At 43.5% G+C, this 23733-nt stretch overlaps 1 protein-coding gene across 2 annotated transcripts in view; it reads right to left on the bottom strand.

The window, feature by feature from the left end:
- Positions 1 to 13079: 13079 nt before the first annotated feature.
- RORB (RAR related orphan receptor B) overlaps positions 13080 to 23733 on the bottom strand; it is a 245839-nt gene continuing 235185 nt past the window's right edge. For both annotated transcript variants that reach the window (XM_082696606.1, XM_082696605.1), the window contains one exon: positions 13080 to 16392. In XM_082696606.1, the coding sequence (XP_082552732.1) occupies positions 16237 to 16392 (156 nt within the window). In that variant the 3' untranslated portion in view covers positions 13080 to 16236. The remainder of the gene's footprint in view (positions 16393 to 23733) is intronic.

The following is a 23733-nucleotide window of genomic DNA, read 5'->3' as shown; positions in this document are numbered from 1 at the left end:
GAGTAAATACCCTCTGGCTTCTCCTCGCTTGAGTTCCATGAACCATCTCCCAACCAGAGAATGGGAGAGCCTCAGAGACTCTTTGCTTCAAGCTCAGCTGATGTGTTCGGGTGTCCGAGCTGCTGGGACTCGTGTTGTTCCTTACAGAAAAATAAGACATTTTTTTTAATCAAATATTAAGATTTGTCATAATTTAAGACATTAATTTGTTTTAAGTATTATTTCATCAGTGATTAAGTTCTACTATTAACTTAGTATTGGCCAGAGCTTTTCCTTTCTGAGATCTAGCTTAAAGCATGCCAATTCCATGTGTCTGTCTAATACCTAATTAAAGAAGTCTAAACTTCTTCTGATGACGTCTGTGAGTATCTGGATAGCTAAGTCCTCAAGGCCACAGAAGCATTTTGAGGTTGACATTACTGAAAATCAGAAGCCACATCAATGGGAGGGGGAGGGATATGTGTGTCCCACATTGTTCATTGAGCAGCAACTAACCTGAAACCATACATTTACCATCCCTGCTTTAAAAACCCTTTGGGACATTTTGCCACAGAGAGTTTCTTATTGATCCTTTGGCCCACTGATGCCCAAGCTTCATGGTTTCACTGACTTCTTTCTTGGTGTTTTTCCCCCACTCTTTCCTCGTGTCCTACCTTTGTCTCGGAGAGCCTTGGGACCTCTGGATCCTCCAAAAACTCCGTTCTCTTGAGGGTTTTCTTTTTAATAGAAACTGCCTCCCTGAGCAGGAATTTGTGGTTATAAGTAACAGACATTTTTTCCTAATAGACCAACATAGAAGAGTGGCAACCAGTCCCAATATTAAAAAAAAAATTATAAGGAGAAACAGATCAGCTATTTGATCCAGCTTGTGGGTGACCAGTTCTGTGAGGCAGCGTCACAGAAACACTGAGCTAAAAATAAGCTGCTCAGGTAGGCATTCCAGAGCCTCTGTAACCGGCCTACTTTTGACTTTTCTCCACTGATCTTCCATCATTGCTCGCCGGGAATTCACTTGTCTAAGGAGCCAGGCAGGGCAGGAAAGGCGTGAAAGAGCCAAACTAGAGAAAACGTGTCTTGTCTAAAAGCGACAGTTTTTCCAGCTGAGGATATGGGCACAATGTTGCTAGATCTTCTGTTTTTTTGCGAAAGCATCTGGAGAGTCCAGTTTTATACAGATTTTACTAATGAAGTGTCAACCCGAGCAAAACACGGCGGGGGTGACACTCTGAATGCAGCCACAGGGCTCCGTGTTCTAGACTTCTCGCCTTCTGTTTGCTCCGGCCTCTTCCCCAGCCAGAAAAGCTCCTCCTTCTGATAAACACCTTGTCACCCCTCAGGGCTCCGTTCCAGCAGCGCTGTTTCTCTAGACCTCCCATTTCCTCCTGCAGCTATTTCCACATAGAGATGACTCCTTCACGGTGATCAGAATCCTCTCTGTAAATACCTGTTTTGAAATGTACGGCTGCTTTTGTTTGCCTTTCTGCCGGCTCTGCTACACTGTGAAAACCTTGAGGCCAGGGACTGTGCTGTCTTTTATCCTTGCGGTGTGGTGTGTAATGCTTAGTACATAGCAAGCGCTCAGTGTTTGTTGAATGGATGAGGGAAACAGACATGCCTTCAGGATGTGGGGCCTGAGCTTGGCTTTCTTTCAGTCTGCTTATTGTATTGTTCACATTGTTGGTTTTTTGTTTTTTGGGGGTTTTTTTGTTTGTTTGTTTTTTCTTTTTAACATTTGATCACAGTGCCTTGCCTTTCGGCAGTTCTTATCCCTGACCTCTGGGGACTAGCAGCAAAATAGCTAATACCATGTCTGTGAAAAACACGAGTTTTTACAGGGGGACTCAGCTTTTGACCCTGGGACTCAGCTTTTGACCCTGTAGTAGACTGACCAAACTGTCTATTGGTCATTTTGAGCAAATATCTGGCCTCTTTCACTGAAGAGTTTATTTTATTTTATTTTAAGATTTTATTTACTTATTTGACAGATCACAAGTAGGCAGAGAGGCAGGCAGAGAGAGGAAGGGAAGCAGGCCCCCTGCTGAGCAGAGAGCCCGATGCAGGGCTCGATCCCAGGATGCTGGGACCATGACCTGAGCCGAAAGCAGAGGCTTTAACCCACTGAGCCAACCAGGTGCCCCTGAAGAGTTTATTTTTAAAGAATATTTCACTGCGCAGTCCACTAAGGGCAGTTGGACAGGCATTTGTTCTCATGGCGTGAATGGGAAGGCTGTGTAAGGTAAAAGCTGGACTTGAGGTGGAACCTTCTAGATCACTCCTGGGTGTCCTCTCCATAACATGAACTAGAAAGAGCAACCTGACTGCTACCTTGAATCTGTCTGGATAAGAGACTTAAATTCTAAAATTAGATGAGTATTTCCCATAGCACGATGCCATTTAACCATCTGAGGGCTGAGTCTCCACATATTCCTGTAACATTACGTTCAGGAATTTAATTCTTAATTTCTGGAGGGCAGGAGGATGGTGTTTTGGAAAGGAGAATTTAGAGAGAGAAAACTTAAAGCCCCTTCCCCCTCACGAGCCTGAAATAGTTTTAATTTAAAAAATCAATAAAGATGAAGGTGTGTGTGTGTGTGTGTGTGTTTTGTTTTAAGCAGGATGACGTAGAATTAAGATGTACATCAAGGGATTTTCTGCAGAGGAGTATTCTTTTAATAACCAATATTTTTCTGAGTTTTCCTCCCAAGACTAGAAACATCTTAGAGCTCAATGGCTTTAAGCAGAAAACAATCAAATAAAAGCAGCAGTTTCCACGCGTGTCATGTTTCTGTCTTGTCTAGTATGTGCACAGGGAGTTTCCAGGCTACACGAACCAGGATTCCCTGACCAGTGAGGTGGACTTGGGGCTTGTGGAAGGAAAGTTTCTGCAGACAGAGGGTCATGAGAGTTCCTGTTTATTTTGGCCAAGTCTTTCCTGACTCTGCTTTCCCCGCTTCCGCACCCCAATCCTTCCTTAGTCAGTAAGATGGCATTTTACTCAAGTATGTTAGAAAACTTCAGGGCTTTAGGTTTGTAAGGGGCGGTGAGGACGCAAAGTGCCGAGCAGGAAGTGGGGAGCACATTCTAGATGATACTAAGTGGAACCCGCATGGATCCCAGCTCCGGTACAGCCTCCCTGCCACGTGGCAGATCCTGTCTACAGCCCCGTGGAGCTGTAGAGGGATTGTTAATGCCATTCTCCCCCGTCCTGGTTAAACATTCTTAGGTGGCTGTGGGAAAATATTAATTCTCAGTTCACATTTGAAATGAGAAGTGGGACATTTGTTCTCTGGGAAAAATGCATGGAAGGATGGTGGCAGGTTTGGCATTGGGTGGCCGTATTTGAATCTCCACATTCCCACTTCGTTCACCTACCTCTTAAATACCTCCTGTAGCATTCTTTAGACAACTTTATCTCTGCCCCATTATTTTTCTAATGCTGCTTTGACCACTTTCCTTTGCATTATGAACAAGTTGTGTGGTGTGTGTATTGTTGGTTCATATAGACATTCGAGAAAAACCTTTATTTTTTATTTATTTTATTTTATTTTTTTAAAGATTTTATTTATTTATCTGACAGACAGAGATCACAAGTAAGCAAAGAGGCAGGCAGAGAGAGAGAGGAGGAAGCAGGCTCCCTGCCAAGCAGAGAGCCCGATGCGGGGCTCGATCCCAGGACTCTGGGATCATGACCCGAGCTGAAGTCAGAGACTTTAACCCACTGAGCCACCCAGTTGCCCCAAACCTTTATTTTTTTGAAATTGCATTAGAGTACCCTCTTGTTGAATGGCCGGGAACTTACAAAGATGACTGGAATGTACACTATATGAGCAGAAGAAACGTGTCTGTTTGTTCATTACTTTTTCCCCAGTTTTTATTAGCTGAATTGTGCCCCTTAAATAAAAGACAGGCTGGTGTCTTAACCCCCTCCTTCCTCAGAATGTGATCTTATTTAGAGAGAGGGACTTTATAGCAGTAAAACTCACCAGGGTGGGCCCTAATCCAATATGGCTTTTAAAAGGGAGAAATCTGGATACAGATACACACACTGAAATCGGGATGGTGTTTCTATAAGGGAGAAACACCAAAGATTTCCAGAAAACATGAAAGGTTAGGTGAGAGGCACAGAACAGATTCTTACCCACAGCCCTCGGAGGGAACCCATCCTGCCAACATGTTGATCTTGGACTTCTAGCCCCCAGAACAGGGAGACAATACATTTCTGTCATTAAACCACCCAGTTTTGGGGAGTCACTTTTTCACAGGAGCTCTAGCAGACTGCTACTGTCATGATTGACAGGCTGTCTGGTCATAGTAGGTGCTTAGTAAGTAAGAGCTGAATGAATGACTCACGGTGTCCCCCTCCCAGGGGAGGTCTCTGTCGTGCCTAGAAACTGGGATGAAGTGTCTGTGTTCCAGTCAGCTTAATCACTGCATATTTCTTCATGATCTAAACCTTGAAAATGAACATTCTCTTCTCTGGTGCTCTTTGTGAGACAGAAAAAATCTTTGCTGGGACAGGGACTCAGGAGCCTGGGACTCAGCTTTTGACCCTGTAAAAATCCTTGAAGGAAGGAATTACAAAGAGCTAAGATGTGAGTCTGAACCCAGAGGAGGGAAAATGGAAAAACACAGATGATTATCTCAAAAAATGTCTTTCCACAAAAGACAGAAATTGTTCTGTTCTTCACCTATAAGATTTGGGATCCAGTATTTTCCCTTGTGGGTCAATATGCACAAATCAATTTATATTAAGCATGTCTTTTTATTAAGATGCATTCGGGGCCTTGCTGACCCTGCAAAGACTAAAGACACCCCCCACCCCGGGCTACCCAGTTCTTAGGACAGTAAATGAAGCCCCTTAGTGACCTCTTGCAAATGCATAGTGACCACTGCAGAGTCCCTGTCCCAACCTCTTCTGTTCTTGATTGAGCTCTCACTCTCTGCTCTAGTACTGTCCGCCCACCCAGCCACTCCAGGGCCAGTTATGAAGGACTGGAGACACTTCCTAAATCCCAGAGCCCACTAAGATTATCCAAATCCAATTACCCAAATTAGCCAGCCCTAAACCTGCTTACCGTGTCTCATCAGTTCCTTCCTTACCATGGAAACCACAAGAAAAGTGCTTTCCTGGGTTTCTCCCTCACTCCTCCTGCCTCCCGACCAACCTGGTGCTTCCCCACGTGGCCGTGCGTGGCGTGGCACGAGTGCCCCCACTCGCTTAGAAACTGTTCACAGCAAACTCCTCTCAGTGGGAATCACCTCCTGATGTGTCTGTCGGCCTCGTTGTACTTGAAGGGTAACAAAACCCACGTTTAGAAAACACACGTGTCTGTAGAAGCCACGTCCTAAATGCAGACGGCCCATATGGGTGATAGAGACAGGATCCCTAATGTCACGTCACCGATCTGTGTTGCTGGTCGTTCTGAAGAGGTTCTTCAAATGAACTCTACTGGTCTCTCTGAGCAGAATACGTGGTCAGAGATGTTTGGGATCACTGAGAATTTTGAGTTTGTGAAGAGGGAGACTGGGAGTCAGGAGCGCAAGATAGATTTTGTTTACGGTGTTGACAGGACAAAGAGGTTTGGACACGCACTTGCTCTGCTTAGTCTCAATGAGCCAGCCGAACCAGCTAGAACTGGCGTAAAAGAGGTGGAGGAAGATTTTGTCTATTAAGAAATTAATTATAATTAACATTTAATAATAATGTTATATTTTGGGGTGCCTGGGTGGCTCAGTGGGTTAAAGCCTCTGCCTTCGGCTCACGTCATGATCCCAGGATCCTGGGATCGAGCCCCACATCAGGCTCTCTGCTCAGCGGGGAGCCTGCTTCCTCCCCTCTCTCTGCCTGCCTCTCTGCCTAGTTGTGATCTCAGTCTGTCAAATGAATAAATCTTTAAAAAAATAATAGTTATATTTTTAATATATTTTATATTTATATTTATATAATATCAAATATATATTATATATAAATATAAATTTAATAATAATAAATAACATTTAATAATTAACACTTAAAATTTTTAAATTGTTTTAAAAAATTAAAATTTTTTTAAAGCAGAATAAGCAATGATGGGTGAATGATGAGTGATAACGAGTTCAAAGAGTAGAGTTAAATAGAGAATAAATGATCATGTGTAGGAACATCTAATATTTTTTGTAGTTAGTGTAGCGGTGGTAATAAAACTTATCTTTGCCTTTGACCTCTTGTATATCCACCTTTCTTGGACCATAAGAGCAGAGTCTATAGCTGTCATATTTCATGATTTGGATTTCTGTCAACAGTGCCTGGCATGTAGCGGAAACAATTATTTGTTGGATAAATGCTTGTTACCATATTGGATAGGAAATTATAGACTTTCTTGGAGTTTCCACATTTGTGTCAGGACTGCTAAGTGTTTCCAAAACCTGGTGTCTTTTCTCTGTGGGCGCACACGTAGACCATACAATTCCCATCACCTTTGCTGTTATGTGGCATCATGGGGTTACTTCTGACTGGTGGAAGGTGGGTACCCTACCCTGTCCACACCTACTCGAATCTTGCATGTTCTTTCTTGCTTGCCTCATCCTCTGGCCACATGCAAAGTATCCAGCGATGAAGGCGACCCGTATGATGACACAAGGCTCCCCATTTTGACTGTTGCATCAAGAGAGCATGAGTACAACTATAGTAACTTCCATCTCTTAAAAAGCAGTAACATCTCTAAAATTTCTTATTAGAGCAATGAAACAGCACAAGGAGTGATCAGTTCTCCAGATTCTCTCTCTTTTGACTGAGACGTTGGGACTTGATCAGACCAGTCTGGGGGAATTGGAGAGGGATATGTCAAGACCAGATTTTTATGTCCAATTTGTTTTACAAATTGAGCTCCCTGATATCTCTGTTTTTTGTTTCCTGCCTGGCTGAGTCTTCTGTGAAAATCTAGAAAGTGATGTTTAACCACTAACAGCCACTCAGGCTCCTTCTCTCATTGCTTTTGGCTAAATCTTTGGAGCAGAGAAGAGAAAGAGTGTTCTTCCCGTTCCTTTTGCCAGGGGGTATCCATTTCCCCTCTCACTGCTATGGTAAAAAGGGATGGTCTAGATCTGGTGCCTCTTCACGAGGGTCCAGGGTAAAACCAGTGGAATGACAGCAGCTAGTTGGGAAGCTCAAATTACAAAAGGAGACTGGATCTCAATACATGTAGTTGACACATTTACAGAATACTTATACAACACCATGCCCTGCTTCATGAACTTGGGAGGTTTAAAGATCTGTGAGACATAGCTATAAAGAATTTTATAGTATCTTATTTTATAGTAATATTTATTCAACCAGTTGAACTTCACAAGTTCAAGTTCAGGCAACAGTGAGAGAAAACTTGTATAGCACATAGGCTTGGTCCTATGAGGTACTTCCCTCCTCCACCAAGATGGCATTAGGAGGTTTACTTCACTTCTCCCTTTTCTCTAATTGGGTCAGGGAGCTGGTTTGCCACGTGCAGTGTGGGGCCAAACACTGGGTACTTTTTCGATATCTGAAATGTTTCATGCACATTAGCTTGGTGTGATTATGGGAACATGCTGCCAGTTCTTACTCTTAGAGAAGAGGATCTAGGAATGGAACAATGCTTTGGGCATAAAAGTGGCTTCATTCATGATTTTTGATAATGCTATCAAAGGTTAATAACTGTCATCTTCTGTGCTCCAACCAGAGTTTAAAAGTGGTTTCATTTTATTAAAAGTGTGTTTCAGGAAACACACTAAGCTTCTGGAAAAAAAAAATTAGATAATTTTAGTCAAGGGTTTTGTGACCAGTTGTTGGTGACCAATGACGCAAGCCCAGGATAACTTGAGATCATAGATTTGCTGACTCTGACCAGTCATTTGAGCAGCTGATTAGAAAGCATGGGATGCAAATGGTGCTCTGACAGAAAGATGGTGGCAGTTCTCTGTTTCTGTGCTCTCTGATCAGGGCCACATGGGATCTGGATGTCTGGAACAGGAAGTTTGAAACACACTGCAGTGGTCACCACTGGCTCCAAAGACTGAAGTTGGGAGGAACTTTACATAAGGCTCTGTGAAGCTCATCTTGTTGTGTGGACCAGTGCTTTTAGTTTTAAAGCCTGTTAAAGCTTGCTTTGGACTCCTAGTAGAGCATTTTAGATCTAGGGACGCCAACCTGCAAGGACCTCCCAGCATGCAAAACATCAGCCTCTCTTAGAATCGCCCTTTTCCAGCATCTCTCTGAGTCTGTGATGATCCTCAGTGACTTTCTACTACATCTTCACATAAAACTCAAAAGAGTATTCCTGTGTTGGTAGGCATTGATTTTGGGGTGGAGCACCTTGGTGCTGCTTGGTTAAAGAAAAAACAGTAAGACCTAGAGACTTAATCATCAATTATTCATGCTCTGAAAGCTTTCATGAGATGTAGGGATTGTCACATCTCTCTGCAGACCTGCTGCAACTTATTCCAACAATGTGTTTGCAGAAGTGTTGCTTATGGCTCCGCTGGCTGCGGTCTCCTTTTATGAAAGTTCTAGAAAAGGAGAGCCACCATCTTTGAGAGCTTCTGTTCCTAGTTTAATTGCAACTCAGTGAGTTGTTGGGCTGCAGTGAAGGTGCGTCTTTTCTCAATGAGCACTTCTAACCCAGGCCAGGTTCATGAAGACACAGAAATTTCTGGAAAAGAAAAGGGCAATTCTCTAGGTCAGAGCCCCTGGGAAAATGTTTACAAAGGCAAATCTGGCTAGCTCCTTCATCCCTTCCTTGTTTCCTGTCCAGGGAAAGAAAACGATTAGGCAAGACTTTTTTCTTTTTCTTCTTTTAATTTTGTTCAGCATTAAAGGAGGGAACTTCATAAACATTGATTGTCATTTACAGAAAACATTCAGAAATCATGTGTGCATTATCTGGGAATGCTAACAGTATTCAACTAATAATTTACAGGACATAAAATAAGGACAAAAACCTATTACATTCTAAAGTAATATAAAACTTTTTTTTAATTGTTAGGGAGTGCTGTTTTATTCTAGTATATTTATAATAATAATAATAATAATAATAATAATAAAAAACAACTCAATGCTTACTTCCTAAATGACTCAGGCTGCAGTTTTACTCACGTACACAGAAATTAGGGCTTATATATTAAACAAGGAGAGAGAGATCAGAAAAATTGTAGATTTTAAAACTAGATGTCATGGGGTTTATTTGCAGTTTGCTTTTTGCCTCTATAGGCTAATAATAATACATGGTAATAATGTGATTAAGCTCCAGAAAAATCAATTGTGACTATTGGAGGCATTATTCTTTTAAAAAGGTATCACTATTATGCATCTTAGAGTGAATGCTTTTATTTTACATGTGTCTGGCAATGCAGCCTTTGTGCGTCGCCGACATTTGTGCATGCTAATAAGACGTATCAACTGCACTTCACGGCTGCCCCTCCAGGTGCAACCCTGGTTGGTAGGCGCAGCTGAGCGCCACCCCTCACCCCCGCCCCACGCCCCTGGCAGCCCATGGTTCCAACCACTGGAGGACCTGGAGTTGTTCTTCACTTTACACTTGTAGGCTGGAGCTAACATAAAAATCAAATCTCTGAATGTTGGAAGTAGATGAAAATCATTTCTCTCAATCCTAAAAGCAGGGAAGCATTGTCAGGGACTTAAAAAATATTGGAAAGTCTCATTTAAATCTAAATATCTTTTTTTTATTATAAATCGATCATCATAAAATACTAGCCTTTTAAAGTCCTATTTGGGATGCAGGAAAAGCATCAGGTTCATCGGACTTGCTCCTGCCTGTGTGGTTATAGCTCAGGACACCTTCGATCTTCCTCCCTCTCGGTGTCTCCCCAACACTCCCCCAGGTTCTTTGCAACATTTATTTGGTGAAGGTCAGTTATGGCTTCAGCGAATGAGTGATCTGACCTCAGGTTATTCATAAGAAATCAATGTATACAAAAATATTTTGTTCATCAGAAAGCAGAGTTTGTGTTCCTTAAGCTAGTCCATGCAGAAAGGATTTGGACAAAGCCACTTGCTACAAGGAAAGATGACTTACTCAGGCAACTTCTTTTTTTTTCTTTTTTCTTTTCTTTTTCTTTTTTTTTTTTTTTTTAAACTTTCTTTCCTCACATTGTCTAGTTCTGATAGCGTTTGCAGGTCTTGGGCCAATCTTCAATACAAATTCTTTGGAGCAGATTTAATGGACAGCCCTGTCCCTTTCTCAGCTGTATTACAAAAAGAAGCATACACTTAACACCAATGACCCGTTAAGATGCTTAAACTGTTAACAACCAGTTTCTGAGAAGTACATAACACGCATAACACGCAGAAAGGAAGCAAGTACATATTTGCTCTTTGTTGGTTTTCCCCCCTCTAAAAAAATTGTTACAAAGTCTTAAGCTTAAACAGAGACATAGAAAAATCAGTGTATTCACTGTCTCCAGTTATTTACAGCAAAAATTACAGAGACAGCATACATTGTATTAGACCTTCCACAAGCATATATTAAAAGTAATTACATTTGAAAAAATATTTTTATTTTTCCTCTACATTTCTACAATACGTACTCAGTTTTCTGTGGGTGTGGTTTGCACTCGTGTGTGTGTGTGTGTGTGTGTGTGTGTGTGTGTTCCTCAGATGAAGCAGACAGTACTGTGCTTGGATGTGCGATCTGTAGCTTTTCAGACATACCTAACGTGTGTCTGAGTGTGGTTGTGACAGAGCCATGCAGATGCCCTCCACCGGCCACTGCCACAAGAGTAGGGTTCAAGAGAAGGATCATGCTGCCCAGCTGGGGTGTGGACACCCTGCGCCTGCCTCAACTGGGTCTATTCAATGCCGGTCCCCTTGTGCTTTAGTTTTGGCCATGAGAACAATCACTGAGCTGCTTTTTCTGATCCACTGGAGGTCAAGCTTACGGTCATGCAGGAGGCAAAGATTACTATGGGCAATTGACTTTGGAGGATTTTCAGCAGCTTAGGCAAAAAGTGCACAAACAGACGACCTCCACCTGCTGCATAGGAATCCCGGGTCCTGCACTTAGGAACACGGGGGACTGCGTGATCATGACCACGAATACATTCTGCAGACACAACTAAGGGAAAGTAAAAACGTGCCACAGATATCGAAGCCACACATCAGAAGAGACACATCAAGACTGAAAAGTGGAAAAATCATGCGTTTGATGTTCAGAAAAAAAGTGGTGAGAGATGGAGCCCACCTGGCTCTAGGAAGCTAGGGGTTTGGGCGAGACAAAGAGAGATGTCCCTTATGAGCCATAGTTCAATGGGATCACTTGCACTTTTCGACGACTTTTGTTTTTCCAGCTGAACTCTTGCTGGGAGTGACAGTCAGATGTGGGAACCCCACTGGGCTCCGCAGCCCTGCCCCTCTCATACGGAGTCCTGTCTGGCCAGACTTACTCCAGGAAACAGGCCCCGAGATTCAATTTTGCTTTAAATCAGAGGTTACAAAGTGGACCCTCTTCGGCTCGGAGGTGTATTTGTTTGGTCTGTCCTCAGCTCTGAGTCAACTGACATCCCTTCCAACCAGAGAGATATTGTAAGATTCAGAAGCATTAGCGACACTTGGGCTTTAGCCGGCCATCGGATGTCCCCTTTCAGATGGGGCACTTCCTTGCCAGCTGGCGGCTGGACTGCTTTCGCTCATTTGCATCAACTCCCTGGCCCTTTTAGGCTTCTGAATTTTTAACCCTTGCTTCAAATGAACATGTACCTCTGGGTCCTGAGAACTGCCCCCGCCTCCCCCCTCCCGCCAAAATAGGTTGTCAGCTCCCGTCTAATGACCCACGTGGTTTTCCATACCAGGCTGTGGTTCTATCGGCAGCCAGAAACAAAAAAAATCAAATACCACTTCATCTAAAGCAGATGGTGTGCTTCTGGTCTTCCTGGTCCAGGGGACTCTGTGCAAAGGTTCACTACAGATGCAAACTTTCCAGCTCTTGCTGTTCTCTTGAATGGCGGCTCTGTCAGGCACAGGCCTCCTTGCCGGAATTTGCTGCCAACTGTGGCCACTTCATTGGAAGCAAATGTTTACAGAGAAAAGAGAGTCAGGAAAAAGTTATTTCTTCTAATTTCCAATAGCGGTGGAATTTTTCCTTCTGTAATACACGGAAACAACGCGAATGCAGCAAAACTGACATCATTTGCATCTTTCTGATGTTTTCGGAAAAAAGCTGGTTACGTTTTAGGTTGTCCTTGGGACGGAAGAGTCACTTTTGCATTCAAGCCTGGTACACATGGGATTGTGGAGTGTGTGAGTGGACTAGCCATGTGTGTGGGTTTTCTACGAAAAGTTTAGCTTGACTGCCATGAATTTAGGTGTTGAACAAGGCAGCTGCGATAGGAAATGTATTGGTTTGTCCCTGGCACCTCTTGCTACTAACGTCCAGAGTTCCCTGTGATTTAAGGTGTCACAGATTCTCCCCAAGAAGTCCCATTACCCTAGAGACCACTATATTCTGTTTATACCTACACAGTGGTCCTTTATTCCAGAGCTCTGAAGACAGTTTTCAAATGAGGGAAATCAGAAGGGGTATGTGTGTAGAGTACATAGTACATCTCTACCCTCAGCTTTCATTCTCTGGGGCGGGTTGGGGGGGCACAGAATTAGGGATGCTAAGATGACCCAAGTTGTGGACACCCAAGTGTGGTGAACTAAGCCAGATCTGGTATTCTTTCTTCTCCTATATTCCCTCCAAAATTTGCCTTTCCTCTTCCAGATCACAGATATGCCAGAATTTGAATTCACACAGCTTTACCTCCCCTGGCAGAGTCCGCTAACCCCACTTAGATTTCTGTATTCTCCCCGCTCAGGACCTGTGTAGGAAGCTTGGGTTTGCTCGGGAGACACATATTCCTGTTAATAGGGCAGCTCGATTATTTGGCTCTTAGCAGATTTTAGAAAATGAGACCGAGTTGTCCTTATTCGTGTGCAACTTTCCATCAAGTCCACACAGTTAACGACATGAAGGTACTGCTTACTGTTCTGAAAGCCTTGTCAGAGAGGTTCTCTTATTGGCATATCTAATTTATGCCGTTTACATTTTGTTGTCATTTTCCTGTTTTATTCCCCCCCCCTTGATGTATTTTTTTTTTAATGAAACATCCCTGAGTGGGTACAGTGCAATATCTGCATCAAGCAGTGATTGTCATTTACGAAGCATGAAGGGAAGAGTACAGATGGTGGGTTCTCTGGTCCAGTGTGCATTGTATCATGAAGGTGGTGGGAACCCCTGCGCGTCTTCGCAGGGAAGGGACAAAAATCGCGTGTGGTACACAAAGTTGTTCTCAACCAAATTTCAAAATACCTTGAGATGTGGTCATAGGAGATGTTCAAAAGGCAGCTTGGAAAGGCGTATGTCGCCACCGAAGATACGACCTGGTTCTCTTTTCAGGGACAGATTTGGCAACTGGGGCGCAAAATGGAAATCTCTCTTCTGAGCTGAAGTGGCCTGAGCATGTACTGGTTGCCACTGTTTTGTTCTTGTTCAGTCGCTAGCTGTTTCCTGTGCCCTCACTTCAAAAGGTTCCTGCCGTCCCAGTGAAATGCTCGCACTGGTAGAAATGACAAACAAATTCAAATCTGGTACCTCCTGAGGCACATGTGGGAAATAATCCTTTTCCTACATCGCCCATGGGACGAGGGAGGAAAAAATTCTCAGCCACTTCATCAATTGAGCCAATTTAAATCCTCAAAGGTAGACCGAAGGAAACAAATGATTCCCTTTGCAACGGAGCAGGAATTACAGGCCAACAACGGAAAACACGAGGCCGACAGAACGATGAAAGCAAAGTTTGACATAAGTTCAAAGCTCAAAGGGAAACACCAAGTAGACACATTAAGCGTTGCCTATCACAAGCCAATCATAAAACATACATTGCATTTGGAAACGGCTTGGCTTAATTGAGCGCCTTCCATTACCCTGTTTTCCTAGCAATCAGTAAAGTAATCTTTCCATTAGAAGGAAATATGACTCTTGGAATTAATTCTTTATACAAAGAGCTAGCAGGAGTGACATTTACACCAGAAACAACCAAGTCCCTGCAGCAGCATAACACGCAGTGCGCAGCTGTCTTCTTAGACACCGAAGGTAATTTGGTTCAATGTAGTTAAATTAATTGAATATAACAGTAGTTGAGAAAGAGAGTCATTATTTTAAAGCCTTTTTGTTTTTCCCCATTGGTTTGGAATTCATCAATCATGAGGTGGGAAAAGGCTCTGTTTTCTAGAAGAAAAGACTAGCGCTACCGTCTGATCATCAAGGAGGGGTGCGGTGGCATCGCGGAGATGGCTCTCAAGACCGTGTCACTTTAGGAGAGCGTTGGAGATGAAAAGGAAATCAAAGTTTCCACTGATGGAAACTTTTCAAAGCAAGTGTGTGCGCATGCGTGCAGGTGCGTTTGCAGAGGAGGAGAGGGCGGGGCCTCGAGAGCTGCAGCTGGGCTACGCTTCCGGGAGATGGTGCGTGTCATTGTCTTCTACACAAAGCCCGGTTCTAGCTTCATTTTTAAGAACTCTTGTTTTGGATCCACTAAGACCCAAGACATCCGGCCTCCAGAGCCCAAGCCGAACAAGCTGCTTGGGGTTTATGCTTTCCTGGCACTCGGCTGGAGAGCAGGTGGAGAGGGGAGGCTTGTCCTAGGAAGTCTGAATTCACTAAGCTTTGTCTTGCCTTTTGCACTCTGTGCTTTGCAAGTTGCTTAAAAAAAAAAAGTAAGCCCAGGCTAGGTGGATGATGCGATTTCAAACCACATGGGAAATAGTTTTGGCTTTGGGGTGTATTAGTTGTACAGAATAACTCAGATGTGTTTTCCTTATCTGTCGAGTTCTTGCTCTGTGCATACAGTGTAGCATTTTGGAGTTGAGAAATTAGAGGCCCCACACTAGAAGGACATATAAAATCCTGCCTTCCCCTTTATTGCTGCTTTTTCTAACAAACTTGGCAAAGGGAATGCATCTAAAGAACTACTTCTTTACTTTGTAGGTGCTCTTTCCTACCTCTTCTTTGCCAAAACCAAAAACCAAAAAACAAACAAACAAAAAAAACCCACCACACCAAAATACAAAAAAACAAAAAAACCCCAAACCGCCCCAAAAAACCCAAACCAAAACAGAACAGGTTAGAGAGGACATGTTGACATGAAATGGCATCTGGACCCTGGCTTCTGATTTCTGCCGTGACTCTAATTTTATTAGAAAAAATTGCTGGTGATCAAACCTACAGATTGCGTTTCTCTGCTGAAGATACAATGAGCACCAAAATCAGTTTCTTTCCCAGCCTAAAATCCAAAGAAAAAACAAAAGTGTTTTGCGTGTGCTGGTGAAAAATAGGAAACAGTGATTGTTTGGTTAAAAAAAGTTCTGGACTCCATAATATTATCTGTGGCCTAATTCTTAAAAACAGGAAAATGGCTCCAAATACTACCCCCCCACCCCAATATTTACCATCCTGACAAGGCTTTGATGTCACTGAGAGAGCTAGAGTTCTTACTCAGAGGCTGGGTGTTACGTTTGTTCCTTCACAGATTTCTGAATCGGGACCATCCTGCTGTAGACGACAGCTGAAAAGTCTGGCTGGGAAAACAAAATCCTGATTGTCTAACATAAAGGTAACACAGAAGGGAAATAAGAAGAGAGAGCCTGATTGAACCTCCTTCACTAGTGGGTATGGTGTTTTAAGCCACAGTGCACGTGCAGGTGTAAGTAATAATCATATATAATATTCTCGGATATTACATACTTATTACGTACCTGCACAGTGCTTTTCAAGACAGCTACAAATTTTCACATGCATCAACTATCTAAAAACATAGAAATAGGTAAGCCTATTCAGTGGAGTTTTCTTAAATTATATTTGAACAATTAACAGGAAAAGTAATCATGTAAAGTACCGCTCTGTTCTCGTATATATCTACAATAAAATTCTATAAACAGTTGTCTCCCAAAACATACCCGAATAAAATAAAATTAAAAAAAAAAAAAAAAGATAACACCCAGTGTCCTCTAGTTGTATATTTATGGTTATTTCAAAAACAAACAAACAAATAAAAGAGCCCCACTCAGGTGCATATTTACATTCTTCAAACTGTAGCGGTGAAAAATAATTCTATTAAGTGCAGGACATTCCTAATGTTGCAGTAGACATTTTTCTTAAGTCTTCATGAACACATTGCTTTTGTCTTAATGGTGATGCATTCCGTGACTAGGAGACAGTCCTCTGGTCGCCTTCATTTGCAGACGGTGGCACAGTCAGGATTAAAGAGCTCCTTGTATAATGGAGGAAAGAGGGTGTTCACTATGTCTGGATGTGATTGTTTGAATACCTGCAGCTTCTCCCCGTGCAAGTTGCAGACCGCCGTGATGGTGGGGATCTTGGCTATTAACTGCAGAGCGGGGAGAGACGGGGGAAGGGACAAAGCGGGAAGGAAGCTCATTAGTGCTCTGTCTTCTGAATCAGTGTCCTTCCTGGCCTCCAATGAAGGCAATGGCTTTGGGAAAAGACGTTTGGGAAGAGAGCAGGCTCACTTTCAGCTTCTCCTTTCTGACAAAACAAAACAAAACGTGCCTCCCACCCCCAGCCTCCAGAGGGGAAAGAGAGAAAGCACACAAGCAGGGCCAAGCTTCCTGATTTCACTGCTTTTAAATAAAACTGTGTTTGGGAGGTAGTCGATTTTGATGGGTAGGAGTGGGTGCTTTGCACCAGGCCGACTGAGTCAGAATCCTGGTTCCAAAATAGCTAAATGGCCGTGTGGCTGGGATACACTCTGTCTTGGTTTTCTCGTGTGTAAAGTGGGCTTACTCACAGTTCCTAGTTCCTTGGCTTGTTGTGTGGACGGAGGTAATTCATATAAAGTGGTGAGAATAGTGTAGGCATGAAATGCCATTGTTAGCTAATATTATCTATCGTTTCCCACAGATTTTTCTGATATGACTGTGAGGTTTTTGGAAGGAGACCATGAGAGGAAGGTGTGATCTAAACTGTATGAGGCGTGATCCATAATCCTCGGGGCTGCTTTGCTCACTAGCCTGCCTGAATCTTTCTCATTCTTTTCCACTCTAATGCATAAAATGAGACTCTGTTTCATCAGGAGAGAACCTGGGAGGTCACTGGCACTAGCTTCTTCAGGGAGGCATTTAAAAAAACTCATGGGGAAACAGCCACTTATAATTGCTAGATTTTGACATATATGTATCATGTGGGATGTTATTTTTTTTTTTTTTAGTTCCAGTACCCAGAAAACAGGGTTTTATAATAATTTAAAATGTCCACAGTTTGTGAAATGCTACATAAGTCTTAAGAGATGAACAATTCTAGCTTTTAACAGATTTGTAATGTGGGGACTCCTAGAATTTATCATCTCATGTCAAAATTAGTTTAAAACCAAACGTCATCATGATCAAATCACTGTTGGAATAAGATGTGTTTCATAAAAGATAAGCCTGATAGTTCATAGAGCTGACCAAAGGTACACCTGAAAGTAATGATAAAATAAAATTAAATAAAACCCGTCGAATCACCAGTTCGGTTCATGTGCTCCCTATCCTACTCAATAGTAAGAAACCATCTCAGCCTTTGAAGTAAAAGAGAAAATAGATAATTAGTTACTTTGTGGCTCTTCAAAATCATAAACTTTGCTTTCATTAAGTTTCCCTTTAACAACTAATGACTGTATAACCACACTATGAGCAATTCAAAAATAGCATCAGGATGAGAGCTGTTGACACTTTCATTAAAGGGATCTAGAACACACAAAGAAGGTTGGGGTTCAGACATTCCATTTCCATGGATGTTTAATGACAGGGGTAGAAATGAAAAATGTGACATCTTTGTTTATAGAATGCATGTTAAATTTTAAACTGAGAATCAAGACCTTCTTTCCTACAGGATGTTACTGGAACTTGCAGCAGGCACTCTGCTAGATACTAAAGTGCGCAAGACAGTATGACTCGTGCTTATCGCCTGCTTGCGAAGACGGATGTGAATAACGGCATCCCGCCGTCGAAAGCAAACTGGAAAACCATGGTGGGTGCCATGCAGAAATGGGCTAGAAGTGCTAGAGAACAGAATGTTCTCTTCAAGGCTTCCTTGAGAAAGCACCACTTAAGCTGAGCTCTGAAGGGAGAGTGGGAGCCGATCAGATGCTGGGGTACAGGATTTGCCCCGGAGCCACGTGAAATGATGCCGTGGTACTTGGTGCATAGGAAGAACGGAGCGGTGAGTGAGCACGTCTGACGGAAGAGCGGGAGGGATGGGCGTGGCCAGTAGATACAAGTTGATGTTAAGGCTCTTTGGAAAGGTTTTCAGCAAAAGAGATGATCAGAGTCCCATTCTGAAAGAGTCACTTTGGGTCCAGGGTGGAAAACAATGTCTCTTCTACATTTTCATAGGTAAAAGGTATACCAGGGTCCGCTTCCCTGAAGTCCCTCTCAACCAGCTGGTTCACAAGGATGGAGGCTACAGCAAGTTGGAGCACTTGTTACACATTACCGCCTCCCTGAAAGAGCGACTGAACTCGGAAAGGCTCTGAAGGCTTTCTGTGATCGCCTGCAGCTGAGCGGATGCTACCGCGGAGCTCCGAAAAATTCCAGCTGCGATCCGTAATGCCTGTCAACCTCTCCTCTGCGTAACAATCACCGGGGCACTTCCTAGAAATCCAGATTCCTGGGATCTATCCTTAAGGAATCTGTGTCCGAAAGTCTAGGTGGCCTATCAGCCTCCAGGTTGGAGAAAACATCCTTCGGGAGGCTGATGGACTGCGGCCGTGGAGGTTCAAATTTTTTGCATTTACAAGTTGCAAAGTAAATTCGGTACCTTCTCTGAAACAGTCCTGGGAGCTAGGTGAAAGGTTAGCTCCTTTTCAGGAGACAGAGACAGAACTGATCATCCTCAGAGAGGAGACGTTCCATCTGCTTAGCTCTGTTAGTGTAGTGGGGGGCAAGAAATAGAATTCCTAGTTCCCTATGGGACACAAATGCACCATAGATAGGATCCGCCTAGTGATTTATAAAACAACAACAACAACAAAACTAAACCTATGGGTTTTAAATCTCTACTGCCTGGGTCTGAATTCCGCGTCTGCTATTTACAGCTGTGTGATCTTGGGCAAGTCACTTAACTTCTCAGCTTCGTTATTCGACAGATGGCCCCTCCCTCGGAGGGTTGTGTGAGGGTTGCGTTGACACAAGCTGTCAAGAGCAGTGCCTGACACATGGTGGCGATACCGGTGTTAGGTGTTATGCTTCCATTCCCATATAATGCTTCCTTCAAGGAGAGGAAGAGTCAAGGCCACGCTTGTCCAACCCAACCACCCAGGGGGCAAGACCCCAACTTAACTCTTAACCAAGCACTGGAAACTGGGTCATGTGTTAATGTTGCGGAAATCAGCCACTTCCTTTTGTTGAAATGAAAAAACAAAATCATATTTTCATTTTCTTATAGCAATTAAAGTAACCTCATTTAGGAAACTGTGATTTATAAAGTAGAATCTTATACACACTACAATTCTTTAAGCTTTTTTTTTTTTTTTTTTTTTTGCTCCTTTTGGGAAGGGGAAGAAATGTCCTCTCATGCATTTACTTATCATTAAATGCGTAAGAGGACAACCCTTCTATAGTTGCTGATTTGCCTTGGGAATACTTAATTACGTGTTTGGTTTAGAGAGAGTGAATATGGACCCTTGCTTCTTTCCCATTGCAAACTGGGGTTTAAGGAACATCTGATTCAGGACCTACTTCTTCCCTCTTTTATGGGATTTGGATCCTGTCCCTGCTGCTCATCCGTGCAATGGATCAGATGATGAGAACTGCTTTTGGTGAAGGACACTGGGGCCGCGTGAGCAAAGGGCACCAAGGAAGGCAAGAAGCTTCCCTAACCGTGTGCACTTGGAGGCTGATTTAAAGCCACGCAGGCAGTGGGAACAGAAATGCTGATGGGCTTCCATCTGCTGGGAGGCACGAAGGGCCAGGAGGGGTTGCAGAGGCAGCGGCAGCGGCAGCGCTAGTCAGAGCCCAGAAGGGCCTGGTGGAGGCAGCGGCAGGCAGTCACTTACTGCTCGTTAATATTATGTACTGCAGCTGGGGGACCCCCATTTCAAAGGGAGCTCAGAGCAGCCTCAGCGGCAGTTAATGGCTCAACAACTTTTTAAACAGCTGGGGAAGTGATCCAGAAGCACTTGGAGATGGAGGGGGTAGTCGATTTCAAACCATCATGAAATTTCTTCATGTTTAAATAATCCCCCTAGCAGTAGACAGAGGGTCCAGATAAAGGCATTTTCACATTCATGTCTCTCTTATGACAAGCATTTCTTATAAGAAGGAAGCTTTAGCTTATACCTACAGGGGTCTACGAGAAGAAAAAACAGCTGTTGGAGAAGAGCTAATAATCCAACGCTTCTTTCCAGAAGGTGGTTTTATGAGAAAATCCACAATTCTGTAACGAGTATGTTTGATGTGGAAAAATGGAACACGCAGAGGGTAAGACGAGTGATCTCGTTCACAGAGGCTTCCAGGCCATCCAGATGCCCTCTAGCCTGAAGCAGGAAGCCAGCAACGGTTTGACCGAAGTGGAGGAAACTTCAGAAGCACTGATAAAAGCCCAGCACATCAAGTGAGGCCAAATACACCTAGTTTGCATGCCTGTTCACTTTTCTTTTTCAGGGGTTTGTCTGGCTAAACTCGGACACTTAGGTTAGAATTGTAATACTGAATGAACTTGAGATATCTGTCTGCTTGTGAGCCCCCGACCCCTGACCCCATCCTTGGCATCCACGCTGAACCACTGGGTACAGGGGGAGTGCACATGGATTTAGCCGGGGCTGGAAGCCAAGACTGGACTGAGAGCCGGCAGGTTACTTTTTAAATCTAGTAGAAACTGCACTTGAAGAATGTAGTTGGAGAAGCTACATGCTAGCCGAATTTCACCACAGGGACCGGGGAAGCAGGGTTGGCTGGTATTCAGGGAGGGAGAAGAATTAAGGAGATGCCTTAAGAGAGAGAAATGTGAGATGGAGAATTAGGAAGGTGTCTTGATTCCTTGTTCTAGCACCCTCCTGAATGGTGGCTGCATTTTCATCCTTAGGTTCCAGGAGATCTCTCTCCATTCTTTTTTCTTTTTGCTTATGCTAGTGTGAATTGGTTCCTTTTACTTGTTACCAAAGAGTTCTAATGATGACATTGACTTCTGACTTGAGGCATGAGGAGTGACATCAAGGTCTCTCTTTCTCTTTTTAAATTTATTAGAGAGAGAGAGAGAGAGAATAAGCCAGGGAGGGAGAGGGAGAAGCAGACTTCCCACTGAGCAGAGCCTGATGTGGGGCTCCATCCCAGTACTCTGGGATCATGACCTGAGCCGAAGGCAGATGCTTAACTGACTGAGCCACCCAGGCACCCCAAGACCTCTCTTCTTACTTACAGACCGTTAGTCTGATGGAGAACCCTTGGAATTTCTGGGTGGTGGACATGCAGCGTATGCCAGCAGACTTGGAGCAGCTAAAATGAACCAAAATAATCTCGTCTTTCACAGTAACTCTGCAAGGAAACTGGCTCAGTCCATATGGGACCACCGTCTCCCCCTCGCATCTGGCACAGAGCTTATGCTCCGCCAGAAACCTGAGCTGAAGTGGGAAATGGCCGCGGGACAAAGCTATGCTTCTTGGGTATGGACTCGGAACTTAAAAAAGTGGGGGACCTGCTGAATTGTTTTCTATAGTTCTGCCTCTCCTTGGATGACTTTAAAGCATAAACACCATTATGAGGAAGCCCGAGAAGCCGAAGTGGGGCTCCAGGGGCCCAGCTTCATCGGGGCAGTGGCTATGTTAACTCTGTGAACATTCTCGGAGCAGTCTATCTACTTACCCTTTAAGAACTCTTCAGCATGTGTTCTGCTTTTGAAAAGCATAGCAAGTTTGAAGTAGGAAACCAATTCCTAGCCAAGTGGAGGAAAGGGGAGGCTCAGCACCTGGTCAGGGGCTCCTGGAGCGCTCACGGGACAGCTGCTCTTCGAGATGAAATGGACTCCACAGCCCCATAGGCCACCTACTGAGAATCCTAGTATAACACCCAGGGTCTTGCAAGAAAGCGGGCTTTAGACTAAACATTCCATTGCTAATCGGGACATAGCCTATTTGGACCTCATTGAGAAAGCAATGAAGATCAATGGAGATGACCTTGTGCCGTTTCCACGGATCCCTTGGTCAGTATCTGCTCTCCAGGCTCCATCAGAAAATCAACATGGTGAGTTTTTTTTTTTTTTCTTTTAATGTATCAAAAGAGCACCATTAATGTCACAGTGACCAGGCTGGTTTCTTTCCAGTAAAATTTCAACTTATTAGCATGTGCAATAGGGCCGTCTAAGCCTTCCATTTTGTAAGCCTCTATTTAGTAGCTTGATTCTGTTAATAACAGAAGAAACTTCCTTATGTCGATGAGACAGTTTTGCTACTGTTACACTAGAAACGGAGTTAGGAATGACGAAGTTAGTTTATCAGTTGGCTTGTACTTCTCCCAGCTCAACCCATCACAGTTTCCCTGGGGAAGGCTGGAACCTTCCAGAGCTAAGGAGGAGATGAACCTCAAAGAAACAGATTTGTCGCCACACGGTGCAGCCATTTTTCTGGTCTAGGACAGTCTCTTTTCACAGCTGACTTGAGTTCCATGTTTTCATTAACATGGTACAACTTTAGAGTAATACTTATGGATGAAGGGACACGGTGGGACATCTTCACAGGCAGCAAAGGCTTAGAGTGACTGGCCGCCTGGCTAAAATTAACAAGTCAGGAAACAGCAGGTGTTGGCAAGGATGCAGAGAAAGGGGAGCCCTCCTACACTGTTGGTGGGAGTGCAAGCTGGTGCAGCCCCTCTGGAAAACACTAGGGAGGTGCCTCAAAAAGTTAAAGATAGAACTACCCTATGACCCAGCAGCTGTACTATTTAGGTATTTACCCAAAGGACACAAACATAGTGATTCAAAGGGACACATACACCCCAATGTTTATAACAGCAATGTCCACAATAGTCAAAATATGGAAAGAGCCCAGTTGTCCATCGACAGATGAATGGATAAAGATGTGTATAAAAATACACACACAGAGAGGAATATTACTCAACCATCAAAAAGAATGAAATCTGGGGCACTTGGGTGGCTCAGTGGGTTAAAGCCTCTGCCTTCAGCTCACGGTCCTGGGATCGAGCCCCGCATTGGGCTCTCTGCTCAGTGGGGAGCCTGCTTCCCTCCTCTCTCTGCCTGCCTCTCTGCCCACTTGTGATTTCTCTCTGTCAAATAGATAAATAAATTCTTAAAAAAAAAAAAAAAAAGAATGAAATCTTGCCATTTACAATGATGTGGAGGGAGCTAGAGGGTATTCTGCTAAGCAAAATAAGTCAGTCAGAGAAAGATACCATATGATTTCACTCACATGTGGAATTTAAGAAACAAAACAGAGGATCATAGGAGAAGGGAAGAAAAAATAAAATAAGCTGAAAACAGGGAGACAAACCATAAGAAAGGGAACAAACACGGTTGCTGGAGGGGAAGTGGCTGCGGGAACAGGGTGGCTGTGGGATGGGCAGTAGGGAGCGCACTAGAAGTAATGAGCACCGAGTGTTCTAGGCAACTGACGAATCACTAAACTCTACCTCGGAAACTAATAATACAGTATATGTTAATAAATTGAATTTCAATAGAAAATTTTTAAAAAAGTGACTTGAAGAGAGAGAGCCATAGGGGA

The sequence above is a fragment of the Mustela nivalis genome, assembly GCF_964662115.1.
Source record: "Mustela nivalis genome assembly, chromosome: 13".
NCBI lineage: Eukaryota > Metazoa > Chordata > Mammalia > Carnivora > Mustelidae > Mustela > Mustela nivalis.
Note: the sequence above shows the minus strand (reverse complement) of the source record. Positions and strands in the feature narration are given on the sequence as shown.